Below are 15491 nucleotides of genomic sequence, written 5' to 3' on the forward strand. Positions count from 1 at the left end.
CGGGGCGGGATGATACTTATTCACTTGCTGTGTATAGGAGAGGTGCTGGACAGTAGCACAGCTGCTACAATGTATAGGAGCCCTCCATTGAAGCAGTCCAGAGTCCCTGTTAGTGTTCAACACCACTCCCTCTTGCCACCCCACTTTAATCCCCCAGCTCAGTTTAAGACCCATGGCAGGGGACAGAATGAAGCCACATATGCTGGCTTCTGTGCATAGCTCTTGTACACACCATCATAGCAACATAAAGAGGGTTAAGTTGGGCCCATCACAGATGCTTCGGTGTTCTGCTGCAGTCACACGATGCATATAAGTGAGTAGTGTGCTTGTATCCATTAAACTCAGGGGTAGTTGAACCAACTCTGTCTTGTATAGTGGCTCTTCATAACCCAGAGCAATGGATTTATTTTCTCACATAGCCAATACCATCACTAAGCAGCTGCAGCTTGTTCCATTAAAATAGGTATGAGGAAAGAAAAGGACCTTTCTTTTTAGTTGTTCTGTTACTTGTCCTGTCTGGTTTTTTTCTTCATTTTCGTTTTGTCTGATTCTCTAACATTTGCTTGTGAATAAGCAAAGTGTATTGTCTCTGCAATCATTCCCTTAGCAATCTATCAGAAATGTGTCCCTTGGTCATGTCCTCTTTGATATAGAATACCACTACTCACTCTGCTTACTGTGTACAGAAGAGGGTTTCTTACATATCCATGTGCTGTTAAAGATGCAGTGTCCTCCAGTGGTTTTTTAAACAATGATCTGGGGCTCAGAACATTTGATTTTTTTTTTTTTAGTTTCTTTTTTTTCACATGAAAATTAATAATAATAAAACAAAGCTTAGTTTTGAATCAGAGGGAAAGTCCAACAGTAGGAACAAATAGTCCTGAGGTGCGTCTGTTTACAGCCTTTTCACTGACTTGTTCTGTGACCTGGGGAAGGTCATTTCAACTCTTTGTGCTTCATTTTCCCCACCTGTAGAATGTAAAGAGTATTTATGAGAGAGCTGTCAAACTTAATTACTGCTTGTAAAGCTCTCAGGGCTCCTCAGATAAGAAGAATTAGGAAAGTGAAAAATTATTAGGTTAAATAAATATCTACATGATAACACTGGAAGCGTGGACACTGCATCTCTACCAGTTCCTTTCCTGTGTATTCTTTGCATAATGTTATCCTTCTCTTTCTTTCATTCCCCTATCACCAACTCCTTTAGACTCGGGATATAAGCCCAGAAGAGATAGATTTAAAGAATGAACCTTGGTATAAATTCTTTTCGGAATTGGAGTTTGGGAAACCGGTAAGTTTGATAGCTACAATGAATGATGAAGTCAACCTACATATGTAATGATGCTGTTGCAACTACTGTAGGTCCCAGGCACTGAACAACAGCCTTCCCATTTGAAAAATGGCTATTCATAACTGGACATCAACATTTTGCTGCTCTGTGACACCTTTCAACATTTTTAAGACTTAACATTTGCACTTCAGTTTCAAAAGAGAACATGCTGAAGGGCAACCTTCCTTTCCAGAGGTGCCAAGTACATGGGGACCCGAGGACCCTGGCCCCCTTGGGAAGAGGGCTGTCATCTGAAACATGTAAAACTTCCCACATGTCCATCATCTTTGGCCGCCCCCTCCACTGGCAAAAATAGAAGTTGGTGCCTATGTTCCTTTCACATGTTGGAGTTCTGATTGAATTTTTGTTTTTTAATGGGAGCAGTAAATGCCATTGGGCACTTTTACATGTGCTCTGGGGATGGGGGTGGCACTTTAATTAGAGCAGCTCCAAGAAGCAATTATTGAGAATGATGGGTGCCTGTATATGAGCATGGAGGCTGCTTTGACATACTATAATTGCAGCATGGTTAATCGAGTCTGCTGGAATGTGGCAATTTCCACACTCCAGCAGCTTCCCGCATCTCGTGTATCAGTGTCCCTGCATTCAAAATGGCAGCAGGGGAGCTTGAGCTAAAGCTTGTTTGATGAACTTTAGTTCAGGTGCCCCCACCGCCATTTTGAAATGTGGGGATGCTGATATATGAGATGTGGGAAGCTGCTGGAATGTGCTAATTGCTTGATTAATTAAGTCTGCTCCAATGCATTGTAATTACAGCACATCAGAACAGCCTCAGCACTCATGTACAGACACCCATCATTCTCAACAATTTAAGTCCCCTTTTCCATTCACTTGTTCCCTCTCCAGGGTCCAGGATCGCTGTTACTTACCCTATGACACAACTTAAATCATTCCCTTATGTCAGCCCTTGTTCCTTAGGTTTTTTTGTTTGAAAAGTCCACAAACTGATCTTCACCATTTCCTGCTCTTTCCCTTCTGCATGTCACCTGCAGTGTCCCAAGCGTAGTGTCCCAAGTTTGCATTGAGTGTTCCAGAACTATTCCTTGAAACAATCCCCTACAAATAGTGGAATCAAGAAAATCATGTGCTTTTATTAAAAGTCAAGTTGCACAGCTGTCTTGAAAGAATCCCTTGATTTCACAGCTCTAAGAATGATAAAACAAAGCCTAATTATCCAACAAGGACAGATGTCATTTTGTTGGAGACTATTTAAAAAAGATTAGCCCCACATTGTTCTTAAGACCTCTAGAGCAGTAGACACCAACCACGGAGATTGATTGGTCGATCGTGGAGCCTCTGACAGTTGATTTCAGTCTGTCAGAGGCTCCGCAGTCGGGAGTGGCAGGATGCGCATGGCTGAGCTGAGCCATGCCCCCTGCCACCCAGGCTGGGCTGGGTGAATGGGGTCAGAGACCTGGGCAGAAGATTTATAGCTGTCAGAAGACATGGCATCTGTCTCTGACTTTCATATTTGAGTGTTCAAGTCATGCACTTCTGCTCTATGCACACTGCTCAGTTTCAGAGGTAGGATGACTGGAGGAGAATAGCGTTCCAAGAAGAAATGTTACAGCCACATGTGGCAGTCTCCCCTTGTTGGAAAATGATAAAATTCTGACAACACTCCATTGAATCACAGCTCTGAAAAATGAGTTCTGGTCTTAAAGAGCAGCTCCCAGCTGTAGAACTTTTTTCCATGCCCGTAGAGAACCAGACCATCAACAGCCGCATGTCCAGTCAGGGCAATGTAGCTTGAGTTGGCTAGGGCTGGGCTTTTCAAAATGCTTTTTGGCTCACCTTGGCTTCCACTGAAATCCTAGGCCTAAATGTCTTGTGGCATTTTTCCTTACTCATAAAGTAGGCATGAATGCTGCCATTGGTACAATTCTGGCTGGGTTATGCTTTAGGCAGAGTGACTGCTAGGCACAAAGCCATGGAAAACCAGGCCCTGGAAGGCCCCTTGTTGACATGACTTGGATTAGACAGGTCACAGCAGCTGTCTTGAGAAGAGTGAAGCGGCACTTTTCTCATTTGGTATTCCATATCTGTTCCTAGCCGGTGCCATGGAAGTCTCAGTGGTGCTATGGCAGCGTGTGCGCCCTGTGAACAAAGGCCCTGTTGTCTCGGTGGGATTCAGTCCCTTTGGCGTGGGTTCCTTTTTTTGCTACACTGCTGAGGCTCAGTGGAGAGTGGACAGTCCTTCAGTGGACAGTCCCTACAAGTGTGCATGTGTGGTTTGAGGCACTGCAAACTGCATGCAGCACACACGCACCTGTTCACTGTGCTGCTAATTTGCAGCATGATGGATTTTTTTGACACTGGGAGGTCCCAGTGTCAGAAAAAAAAAACTGCTGAAAAAAGTGGTGTCGTGCACATAGTAGCAGCATGCACCAGAAGGGGAGCCTGGCCAGTCAGAGCCACACTCTGGCTGCCAGCCAGGCTCCGAGCAGCTGGATTGCCACCACTGCTGCCCTGGGAGACTCCTAGGAATCCACCCAAGACAATGTGCCGCTGGTATTTTTGCCCTGCATATGGGGATGCCTTCAGTGAGACTTTCCTCTTCTCTTGCTCCCTAATTATGGTTTGTAGCTCCCAGGCTCTAAAGGGACTGTCTATAGAACTTGTCATTCAGTTCCATTGTCTTTCATTGTGGGGATCAAATAACACTGGCCTGTCTAACCAGCACTAGACTGTAGCATGTCTATCCAGTACTAGACTCGGTGGGGGCCTGGACAGTGGCTGAAGAGGTGTAAGACCATCCCTGCTTCTTGGATCCACACATTAGGTGGCTTGTAGTAACTTATCCTAGTGAGGTCTGTTTGTGGCCTGGTATCATGGGCAATTTCCCTGGTGCTCTCCTAGTGCTTAAAACTGCATCTGTTGGCAACTTCACTTTGATCTTTCCAGGGCAGTTGTGATTATGTTTTTTGCTATAACACTGGAAGGAAGAAGTTTTGCGAAGAAGAGACTTGTTCAACCCAAAAGACCTCCATTGATTCTACTATAGGTCCATCTGCCATAACTGTGAACAAATGATGAATGATAGCCACAGATTTCTTGGGATCAGTAATGGTCATTTGAAGTATCTGCAGTCTAAAAAGTGGCTGTAGAAATAGAAAAAAATGAATTTTGGAGAGAGTTGAATCAAGATCCAAAATTTTCAGCTCAGTTCCACCTCCAGTAAAATGGACATTGGCAAGCTCTCTATTTATTCTCTCTGTGACATGCCTCAGATGGAAAAATATAAACACTTAGGACTGCTTAATTTGTGAACTGGGAGATCATATTTTTTGGTTTGGGGGCGTGGAAAAGAATCCACTTAGAAAGAATAGCCATTCCTGGCTGTGTCTTCAGCCCCATGCATGAACTGTGTGCTGCTGGGACTGCCTAGCATGGTGTTATCTGTGTAGAAGGAGACATTAGGACATAAGGCCTGATCAGTGCTCTGCAATATTACTCATTCCACCAGAAGTGTAACTTAAACAAAGACCCAAAATTCCTTTAAAATCAAGAGCCATCCCATATAGGTTGAGTTTTTTAAATCACGGATGCCCAGTTTTCATTGTACCTCACACCTGCCACTCCAAAGAGTGGAATGGAAAATAACAGTTCTGCATTCTCATTGCCCTACAATGCAAACATGGAAATTCAGCCATTTGTTAACATGGTATGTATATACAGTCTGCAATGGGGGTAGAGTTGGGCAGGGAGAAAACATCTCTTCTTTTTATTTATGAAAGGCCTTCGTTCTGCTGTTCCCTTTTTAGAAAGAAAAGTGAGCAAGCAAATGCTTTTTTTTGACTGTTAATCCCTTCCCTTTTTCTTTCGCTTTTATGTTATGAATGCTTTAACCCAGTGATTCCCAACCTTTTTTTGCCGTGACCCGCTGCTGAGAGTGGAGTGTGGTGGTGGCGGCAGTGGCCCGGGGGTGGGGGCAAGGAAGCTCCTGGAACGCAGCGCGGTTCATCCTTTGTGTGTGGCGCCACTGGTATTGCCCCCGCGACCCTCATTTGGGTCGTGACCCAAGGTTGGGAACCACTGCCCGCATGCTCCCTCTGGGGAGCATAAAACCCATAAAGCACCTTGCAAAACTAAAAATGGCTTCCAACCAGTATGTAAAACCAAACCCCCTCAAACCATGCATGTGCCCTTGGCCTCCGATAATCTTCTGGAATTTGTGCTACAGCTGGTTTATGCCTCTCGTCTCTCTCTCTCGCTCTCTCTTTTTAATTTTATTTTTTGGTGTTGATGCAGACCCCTAATGTAACCCCCTCTGTTCTAATCCAGTTTCCATATTCTCTGTGATGTCTTTCCTTATCTTCATTTCCTCATTTCCTTCCTCTGCTTTCCATCAGCCTCCAAAAAAGATATGGGATTATACTCCTGGAGATTGCTCTATCCTTACTAGAGAGGATAGAAAGGTAATTGTCTCACATACATTATACTGTGGTGTATGGTGTGGGAGAGTTTTTCTTTTCCTCTAGCACTGTGTGGATTTTGTGCGCTTGTGGGTGATGATTTTTTTTTCCTTTGCTAATTTGGTTTGATCTTATTACCCTAACTATTAAGTGGCTAATAAATCTATTTAATAAATGATCCTTAAAGCATAATCTGCCATAGATCTAAATGGTGGCATTGATTTTTGACCTGCAGCAATGATTGCACTAACAGCAGATTGCACTGATATTACAGTATGATTGATTTTTTTTTTTAAACAGGTGTGTTTTTGTGGCATTTGCTTTGTAAAATTAGATTCTAGCAGGCCTTGTGCATCTCTGAATTTAAATGTGAAATGCTTAAAACAATTGTCTCTAATTATTGTTAAGTGATTAATTACTGGTGAATGTGTCTGTACCATCTCAGTCTGTTTTTTCAATAAAAAGGCTCTCTTATTTTTTTCAAAATTAACATTCCTTTGGTTTCCCCTAACCCTAAGCATTATTTTCCCATTCTTCTTCTTCTCCTTTTAACCAGACTGATCTAGAAAAAGACCTCTACCTCTACCAGACTGAGTTAGAGGCAGATTTAGAAAAAATGGAGAAGCTTTATAAAACGCCAGATAAAAAGCCACAGAAGGTATTTCCTATTCTTTTCATGCTGTCAATCCTTGTTTCCAAACTCTCTGCTCTAATCTATTCACTGCTGGATGATTATTAAATGAGATTGAGATAAATAATGGTTCTGACCGTTTTGACTGCATGGCTTGCTGTGTAGCTGTCAGAAATGATAGAACATGAAGCTGAGAATCCTGCTTGAAATCCATTTCAGATAGTGTTTTCCTTCTCCCTCCCTCCCCAAACTCCTTTTTAAGGTTTGTTTTGAGTTTGGTGTCTCAGCAAAACCCCCTTGCTATTTTTCACATGAATAGGCAGCAGCAAGCGGCTTAAAATTCTTGGTTGACGTCACATCATCATCTTGTGCCTTTCAGCCAAATTGCCTTTTCTCTTTTCATACATACCCCACTCTCTGCTGCCTTCTGGAGACCCTGCGCCTATCCAAGATCTGGATTTTTATGAAAGATTTTTATACAACTCTCCTTAAGCTCTACTTGCTGTAGCCTTCTTGGGCAGAATAGCAGCTGCTGCCCTTCTGATGATCTACGCGACTCAAACAGTGATAGCCTAGAAATGCCCATTGAGTAATGCTCAAATTATTATTCACTGAAAACAAAAATCTGCAATGACTTGATCAGGACTCACAAAAGCTGCTATTGCAAAGGCCCCATTTACTTTTGTACAGCTGCATTTCAAACTGTCCATGAATCTAGATTTGTGTGCGGGGGGGTAGAAATCCTAAATCAAAATGTATCTTCCAAACTTCTTCAGATTACTAAACAGTGTGCCTAGAAAATTTTAGATGGATTTAAACAAGCGGATGAGAACTGGCTTTTGCTATTGAACCTGTGCAGCTGGCATTGCTTCCCTTTAAGTATGGAAACTGGATTGAAACATTTCCTTTCTTGTTAGCGTTATGAGGAATATTATTATGAATGTATGTGCTACAGAAATGTGATATACCTTTAAAGAAAAGGGGGGCTGGGGATGGTTGGGGGGAAAGCTTGGAGAAATAATTATGAGCATGTGTCTCCTGGTCCTGGCCCAGCTGGTTATCTCTTCTTGCTTTTGGCTTTATTCACAATGACTCATTCGCAGACAAAAGAATAGGCACTGTGAAAAGGCATCGGCTGTGCTAAAACCTGTCACTGCCCTGAAGGAACCCAAGAAAATTGTCGCTCTTCTGTGGAGATATTGATGCTTTAGCTTGTGTTTAAATTTAAATCTCAATATCTCCCAAAGGCCAACGTTTTAGCTAGAGATGGAAAATTACTTAAGCAAGGCTTTTTCTTTCTCTTTGAATGCAAGTCTGTATCTGTGACTTCTTTGTTTGGACTTTTGCAGAGTACAGCAAGCACCACTCCTCTGGAAACTTCCACAGACCATTCATCCTAGTAAGTTTCAGAATGACTTTTTGCATTTTTTTACAGTTTGGGTTTTTCTGAGGATTTTGGAAGTGGTGACACATGCCTACACTTACCAAGCACGTTATATTTGTGCATTGGTTAGACTCATTGAATGTAGAATGTTGCAGAATAGCTTTGAATGAAGTTTAACATTGTCACATAATTGCTACTTAATCCAGTGAAGATCCTTGTTCCACAGAGTTACTGCTTAAAATGCAAACAAAACTCTTAATTTATCCATGGATGAAATGTACAAATAATTGGTTGCGATGTGTGTAAAGTAAGCTAGTCTCAAAGTGCTATAATTGTTTCTAACACTCGCATAAAATGAGTAAGAAACTCCTGTCAGATGTTCACAACTATGCATAATGTCTATTCATCTTCGTTGTCAAATGAAAATGATGCTGGTACCAGAAGAAGCCATTGTCATGCCTTTAACTCTGGGAAGGAAAAACAGTTTAGTAGTGCTTGGAGACTGAAATGGCATGTTGCTATTTTAGATGAATATTCAGAAAGTGGATTGCAGATGGATCCAGCTTTACTTTAAAGGATGGAGAATAATTCCAGGGCAAGATCCTGAGCACTGCAGATTTATGCTAGCTGTGTTGTTAGCACTCGCTGCTAACCTGTTATTCTCTTTAATTGAAACAGATGTCTAACGTTCCACTGTGGCACATTTATCGTATTCAGATGAATGCGTGGTGGGGAAAGACATGTCATCCTCTGTGCTGTCCATTAATTTTATGTATGTTCACCTACTTGGACCTTTTAAGATATATAATTTTTGAGCTCTTCTGCAGTCAGTTTTACATGCACTTGTTGCAAAGGGATTTCTATTACTGTAATTGGGCAGGTGTCTTGGCCTTGTCAAGTCAGTCATTTCCATAATCTGTTCTAATAAGGACAGTGTAGTAAAGAAAAAAGGAAACCTGTGCTAAAGGAAACCAGCGCTAAATATACAAGTATAGGTTTTCCTTGCCAATGGCTGAGAAGAACCCGTATTCCTGACTGTCCTCGGAGAGTTCCAGACCTTGTGAACCTTTTGTCTGTAGTGGACAGGCCAGAGTGCTGCTCCTTGGATCATTTCCATTTTCTGAAATCACGATGTCTCTATCTTCTGTCAGAGCTCTTTGTAGGTCTCACCAAAGCTCGTGGAGAACCTGCCACCGACTGACTTCCACAAAAGTTGAAGTGGCCTAAATAAATAGATAATGCCATAGTTACTGGGGAGGGGCTGAAACCAGAATGCTTGGTTCTGATGTCCCTAGGACTCCAGGAGATAATTATAATCCCATAATTACAATTATCATTGAGTAAATTTATTAATTCTAAATTTTTAAATAAGCCATGTCTTCTGATTCTCAGTTTGTGAGGTGAAATCATTCTGCATCTCTGCCCTTTGATCTCCCCCACAGAAGGGAATCGGGTTGCTCCATTTGCAGCAGTGTCTCCGTGGTGCATGCCACAACTCCAGGGTTTATTTTGGGGCAGGGGTGAAAGCCTGGAGCTGCTGGGGCTGGGAATGAACAGCCTGAGCCCATTCACAGGCCTTTTCCAGGAGAGCTAAACCACCAGGCTGCTGAGGTAGGGGTGCTTCTGCTGCCAGAGCTGGAGTGGAGTCTTAGAGCCTTCTTGCGGATACCACTGGCTGTCGGCACTGCAGTCTGCTTCACAGGGTGGGAACAGATGGGGAGAAGTCAATAAGAGGATTCTCCCAGATGCTTCCTCTCCCACAGGTACTTTCCTTAAGAAGGACTCATCTGAGCCCTGGGCTAAGATACTTCCACCTTCCAGGTGGCGAGCCTCAGAGGTCTAGCTGTCATGTCCCTGGTAACAGCTGGTGTGGTCTCTTTAGGCAAAGAGGCACTGGGCAAAACTTGGTGAGACTTGAGAGTGCTGAACAGGGCTTTTATGAATCCCACTGAAGTCGGTGGAAGCTTTTCCTGGGCTTGAAAGAGCAAGGAGTTGTTGCTGCCTGTAATTTTGTATTTTGCCAGCAATTTTATCATCCCAGGGAGCCACCTGTGGGACTGAACATGTGTGATCCACTTGCAATCTTCTGTGTCATCCAGAGACTGTAGGGTACTAGACATTTTGTAATTCCAGCCCCATAAACAGTTCTCTCATGTTCCAAAACCTTCCTTTACCCAGTAAGCACCATATCTATCCTGCTATACCAGACACAGGCAGGCACACACAGATAATCATAGGTGCTGTATGTTATTATTGACATGGGAGGTGGAATTGCCACTGGGTATTGAGATCCAAACCTGATTCCAAACACTTTGCTTGGATCAGTGAATGAGTTGATTTTTTTTTTTTAAAGCTTACAAGCAGTTGTACTTTGCCCCCAGGAACAGCCTTGTTATGTTAACATTGCATCTTATTAAAAAGAGTCTGGTTGAAGCTGTACAAGCACTGGCATTGGATGAAATCAGCTCTTATGAGAAGCAGTCTACTTGACTGTTTGGCATGTATTTTGCTTCTGGAAAAGCCATTTATACCATAATAGTGCTAGCCTTTTGTATCTGGAAGAGAACAAAGGACTGCATGGATCATATGCTGGGCAAAATGTTTCACTGATTTGCACCTTCGGGAAGATTCTTTCGCTTTGGCTGTTGAGGGATAGTAGTAAATCATTTTAGTTTCTTACAGCCTAAATATCTGAAGTCGGGTTTATTTTTAAACTAATGTATATCCAATGCCAGGGACAAAATTTTGTTCTTAGATCTGCTTGGACTGCAGAAATGTGTTCTCCCTAGAGAGGGAGTTCTGTGTATGTGGGCAGAGTGGAATGTAAAAACTGAGATTATGCTCTGGGCAGAATTTGAACTCAGGAATGTATTTAAGCAGTATATTCTATAGGTTGTTCACGGGAAGAAATGCTTTGTAAATGGCAGACAGAAAGATTTACCTGTTAGAGCAGAGAACTGGGTATGTGGAAGGTGCCTGTCTGTCTTCAACATAGCCACTGAATTTCTGTAGCCTAAGACATTTGTGGCCTTCTCTGTGCCTCGGTTTCCCCCTCTATGAAATAGAGAGAGTAGTTACCCACCTCTCATTTACTGGTAAAGATTCTTGAGAGACTGGAATGTATGGCACTGTAGCAATGCTGGGTATTTAGCATGTTATTTCTGGAAATTTTTGATCTCTAGTTAGAAATTTTGCATCTACTGTTTTGCCAGCAGAAGTGTATGATTTGTGTGCACAGCCCTGTTTTGATTCACAAGCCTGGTTTCCTAGAGTCATAGGATTAAAAAAGTCATCCAGGGTCATCTAATCCGTCCCCTTGCACAGAAGCAGAATTTCCTCTTCCTGTCTCATGGTGCTCTTGAAGCAAACAGGAAAAGGCCCATCACTTTTCTCTCTCTCTCTCTCTCTTTTTAAAAAAATATCATTTTCTAGCTCAGCCTATTCTCCCAACTACTATGCAGTAAGGCGAGATCTCGAATCAGCACCGGGGGACCTTGCTGGCTTGGACAATGAAAGGCAGATTTATAAGAGCGTGCTGGAAGGTGGAGATATCCCGCTACAGGGGTTAAGCGGTCTCAAGCGCCCGTCTAGCTCTGCTTCCACTAAAGGTAGGTCAGCAGAGCCTCATCCCTTGTCTTCCATTCCACATAATGAATCAGAACCTGAGTGACAGTGAGGGTAAGAGGGGAGCACCACGAGGGTTTGGGCCATTGTCCAAACCTAAGGAGATCTCATCTGTCATTCCTTTGTCTCCTGCTCTGCTGTCCCCACTTCTTTCTGTCGCTTCCCAACCCAGCCTTGTCATCTTTTTTCCTCTGATCACTTGTTCTGATGCCCAGGTCCCTTATTTCAACAGGACCCTGACTCCTCTGGTCATTTTCCCATATTCTTACCTCCCCCTTTTCAACACTCACCTTGGAGTCTCCCACCCCCACTTTCCTTTGTTCCTTGTGTTGTGGACCCTCCTGCCCTGCCTTCCCATGCTCTACCTCTGTCTCCCAGCCTCTGCTGCTGTTCCTTATATGGAGTCTCAGCAGGCCTAGTGGTGTCTGCTGGTCTCACTTCAGCTCCTTAATTTCTGCATCATGCACTCCAGGGCTTACGTGGCTCAAAGGGGCCACACAATACGATGGACACTGCTGAAATCAGCAACCACCCTGAAGTCCATGTAGTATCAAGACAGACGCCAGCCCAGCAGAGACCGCTGGACCTTTTGAGCCTCCCCTCACTGGCTCCCACCATCTTGGAGCATGCAGAGCACTGGGAAAGGCCAGAAGCCTGCCTGTGGGTCAGGGGGAGGAGAACAGGATTCACCCTGAGCTAAAAATGGCTTGGGAAGTGTGTGTATGCAGGAGAGAACTGGTTCTTTCACTTTCCAAATACTAGTCCTCCTGCAAAATAGTGTGTCATGCACAGATGTCTGTCTCTCTTCGTCTTCCAGCTGCTTTCAGTATAATAAGAGGCACTTTAGGCAAACGAGACTGTCCAAGCAGAGCACACTCAGCTGGTCCTCAGTAAGGAGAGCCCCTGAGAAGGACACTGTGGGATAGTGCTTGGGTGGGGTCAGTGGATATAACCTACTTGTTTTAATGCAGACAATCTCTGACTTGCCTGTCCCAGATGAGAATAATGTACTTGGCAGGTGTTATGTGGGGACCATAGTTAGTCTCATTCCAGGCTTGCATTAATATGCTTTTTGCAACATTAGTACCTCTGCCTCAATGCTAAGGCAGTGACCCTGCCAGGAGTTGAGTTGCCTTGTGCATGGGGTGGCAACTCCCATGGAAGCTCAGCACTTTGCAGGTTTCAGCCCTAAAGTGCTGCAGTCTTGGATCAGGCATGTGGCTCTTAGCCGCATTGCAGACATGATCTGTACCTTTGCACCTGCTTCAGTAGTTCAGCTTGTTGTGCTTTGTCTCTCTGCTTCTCTTTATTTTTGACAGCAGTTTTTTAAAGTGTTTTGTGAAATCCAAGCATGTTTTCTCTCCTTTCTCAAGAGCTTTCTGGCATTTAAGCTAACAGGTTTTATTTATTTTATTCTGCATGCTTACCAGTGGATCGTAAAGGTGGGAATGCTCATATGATCGCACCCTCTTCAACTAATAGCCGAACCTTTAACGCTAGTAATACTGGTATGTTAGGTCACGCATGTAAACATAAGAAGCCCTTATCAGCTGCAAAAGTCTGCATTACAGAAATTCTCCCTTCCAAATTCAAACCCAAACTAGCAGCTCCAACAGCTCTAGGGCAGGACAAGAATATCCTGCTACCTCATGAGAAAGCTCAAAGCTGCGAGAACCTTCGTAGCTCCTTTGCCCTGTTTGATATCAAAAAAGCTTTCATGGTAGATGTAGGGGAAAGCATAGAGAACCTGTTAATGAAATCGAAGCAGGAATATGTCACCAAATCTGGCAGCACCATGAGCCTGCAAGAGTATGGCACCCAGTCTAGGAAAGGGTACCTCTTACCCAGTTCCAGGAAGAGTGGCCCAGAGTTTACCATGCTGTATAAAAACATGCATCAAATCAACCGGTCCAGGATCAGTCTGGGCACTGCCTCATCCTGCAGCGTGAGGGACATAGCTTCCCAGTTCGAGAATGAAACAAAGGACAGGATGGAGCACAGCCCTGGTCGGCAGAATTCGGAGCAGATCCCTAAACACACTGTGGCATCCCGCATCACTGCCTTCGAGCAGCTAATCCAGAGATCCCGGTCAATGCCCTCTCTTGACTTCTCCAGTGGACAAAGCAAATCCCCCACTCCTCCCCAATCTAAGAGCTGCCTGGGTGCCGCGTATTCAGCAGAGTCCCTCCTGGAGTTACCAAAGCCAAACCGAAAAGAGAAAGATGTTGCCAACTTGGCTGACGGCTCCTCTCGCTCCTGTAGCAATGTGGAGGACATGCCATCTGATCATAGTGACATTGTCCCTATGGATACGCTCTCAGTTTGCACAGATGAGATGGATCTCCTGTCCAATTTATCTAATGACAGCAGCAGCAGCATCAACAATACCAGTGGGCCCCAGAAATATAAAATAAACAAATGCAAAGGATCATGCCCAGCTTCCTACACCAGGTTCACCACCATTCGAAGGCATGAGCAGCAGCAGGCCTTCAAGACCCCTGATTCCAGAGGCATTGTCCAGGGGGACAGGCACATGCTACCCAGAAATGTCTACCTGATGAGCCCACTTCCCTTCAGATTGAAAAAGCCCTTTCAACACAGTCCCAGAAAGACTCCACCCTTAGATTGCCCAGGGACCCCATCTCTGTACAGCCCCGAGAACCAAAATGACCCCATGCATCTGCGAGGGAGCATAGCAGACAAGAACCACCACCCTCTCTATGGACTGTGCTCTGAAAACAGGCCTCTAGCTCCAAAGCGCCTGTCTTCCTTTGATGTTGTGGGAAGGCTTAGCCATTTCCCCAGCCTGGAATTTAGCCGACATGGCTCCATTGTCCAAGCTGTTACACCAGACTTCATAAATAATGGGAACATTGTTCCATTTGCTTTCTGTCAGAGCTTGGATACAAACAACAACCTGCAAAGTGAACTTGGGACATACCCCGGAGGTGGCTTTTTGTGAACTTTACCAGTGTCCCTTCATCTGTCTTCCTACTTTGCTTACTTTCTCTGTATTTTTGTTCTCTCAACCTCTGCATCCGCCAATGCTCATCCTTCTAGTGTGTCTGATGTCCTTTGTGTGTCTTGCTTAGCTTTTTTGTTCAGGACTCGTTAACGGGCTGCACTTCTGAGAAATGATTTCTGCTGCCTTTCTGATCACCATCTGGCTCCATTTGTGTCTCAGGCAACTCTTAGGATGCGAGGATCCTGCAGTGAGATATCCGGAGTCCCATATCATTTGCATTTTTATATATATATATAAATATATATATATATATAAAAATAACATGAAACCACTTTTTTTTTTTAAGGAACCGTTTCTCAAGATTGTGTGTGTGTATGTGTGCATGTATTGGTGTGTGTGTATTCATGTGTGTTTACAATTTTTATCAACAGTAATGTGCAAAAGAATATTTCAATGGCAGCAAATCTTTTCTTCATGAAGTCCTTGTATGTTTTTTACTGTTCCCCACCTTTGTACTCTCCTTTGTTTTCAATCTTTGTTCAGCCAAAAAGGAAAAAAAAAAATCCAAAAATGTATCCTCATTTGATTGACCATTTGGTCAATGCTAATTACTAATTGCCACAATGGAAACAAATTATCTGAAAACATTTTTTCCTTTCTGGTTATGCCAGAGAAGTCCATTTGTATTTTAACAACCTTATGTTGTTTTGAAGTAGATTCAGAATCACCAAGACATTTTGTACCAGTTGATTACATGGAAACTCCAGAAGAAATTCTCCGCCGACGTCATGATGACAAAGAGGTAAAGCCCTTTCTTATGGTCTTGCGGTGCTTTCAACAGCTACAGATGAGGAGAGTACAGCATTTATCCTGCTGTTGCCTGTGTGTCCACATGGTCACATATGAAGGAAGTTTTATATAGTGGCTAGCACAAGAGACTTGGGTGCTAAAACTCCTGAGCTCCATTACTGCTTCTGTCACTGGCTTACTGTATGGTCTCAGGCATTTCTGTATCTCTCTGTGCCTGAGTTTGCCAGTTACATAAAATGGAGAGAATACTTGCCAGCCACACAAGGATGGCCTGAGGGATCTTTTCTGTATGCAAAGCACTTGGAGATCTG

At 43.6% G+C, this 15491-nt stretch overlaps 1 protein-coding gene across 30 annotated transcripts in view; it reads left to right on the forward strand.

Moving 5' to 3' along the window:
- SORBS1 (sorbin and SH3 domain containing 1) overlaps nucleotides 1-15491 on the forward strand; it is a 235089-nt gene that overhangs the window by 192943 nt on the left and 26655 nt on the right. For 17 of the 30 annotated variants that reach the window (XM_019502448.1, XM_019502446.1, XM_019502450.1 and 14 more), the window contains 6 exons: nucleotides 1208-1291; nucleotides 5704-5769; nucleotides 6323-6424; nucleotides 7747-7796; nucleotides 11214-11389; nucleotides 15084-15172. In XM_019502448.1, coding sequence (XP_019357993.1) covers nucleotides 1208-1291; nucleotides 5704-5769; nucleotides 6323-6424; nucleotides 7747-7796; nucleotides 11214-11389; nucleotides 15084-15172 — 567 coding nt within the window. The remainder of the gene's footprint in view (nucleotides 1-1207; nucleotides 1292-5703; nucleotides 5770-6322; nucleotides 6425-7746; nucleotides 7797-11213; nucleotides 11390-15083; nucleotides 15173-15491) is intronic. The other 13 variants (XM_019502447.1, XM_019502463.1, XM_019502465.1 and 10 more) reach the window with 3 other exon arrangements.

This window comes from Gavialis gangeticus, unplaced genomic scaffold, assembly GCF_001723915.1.
Source record: "Gavialis gangeticus isolate Ggan-Ray unplaced genomic scaffold, GavGan_comp1, whole genome shotgun sequence".
NCBI lineage: Eukaryota > Metazoa > Chordata > Crocodylia > Gavialidae > Gavialis > Gavialis gangeticus.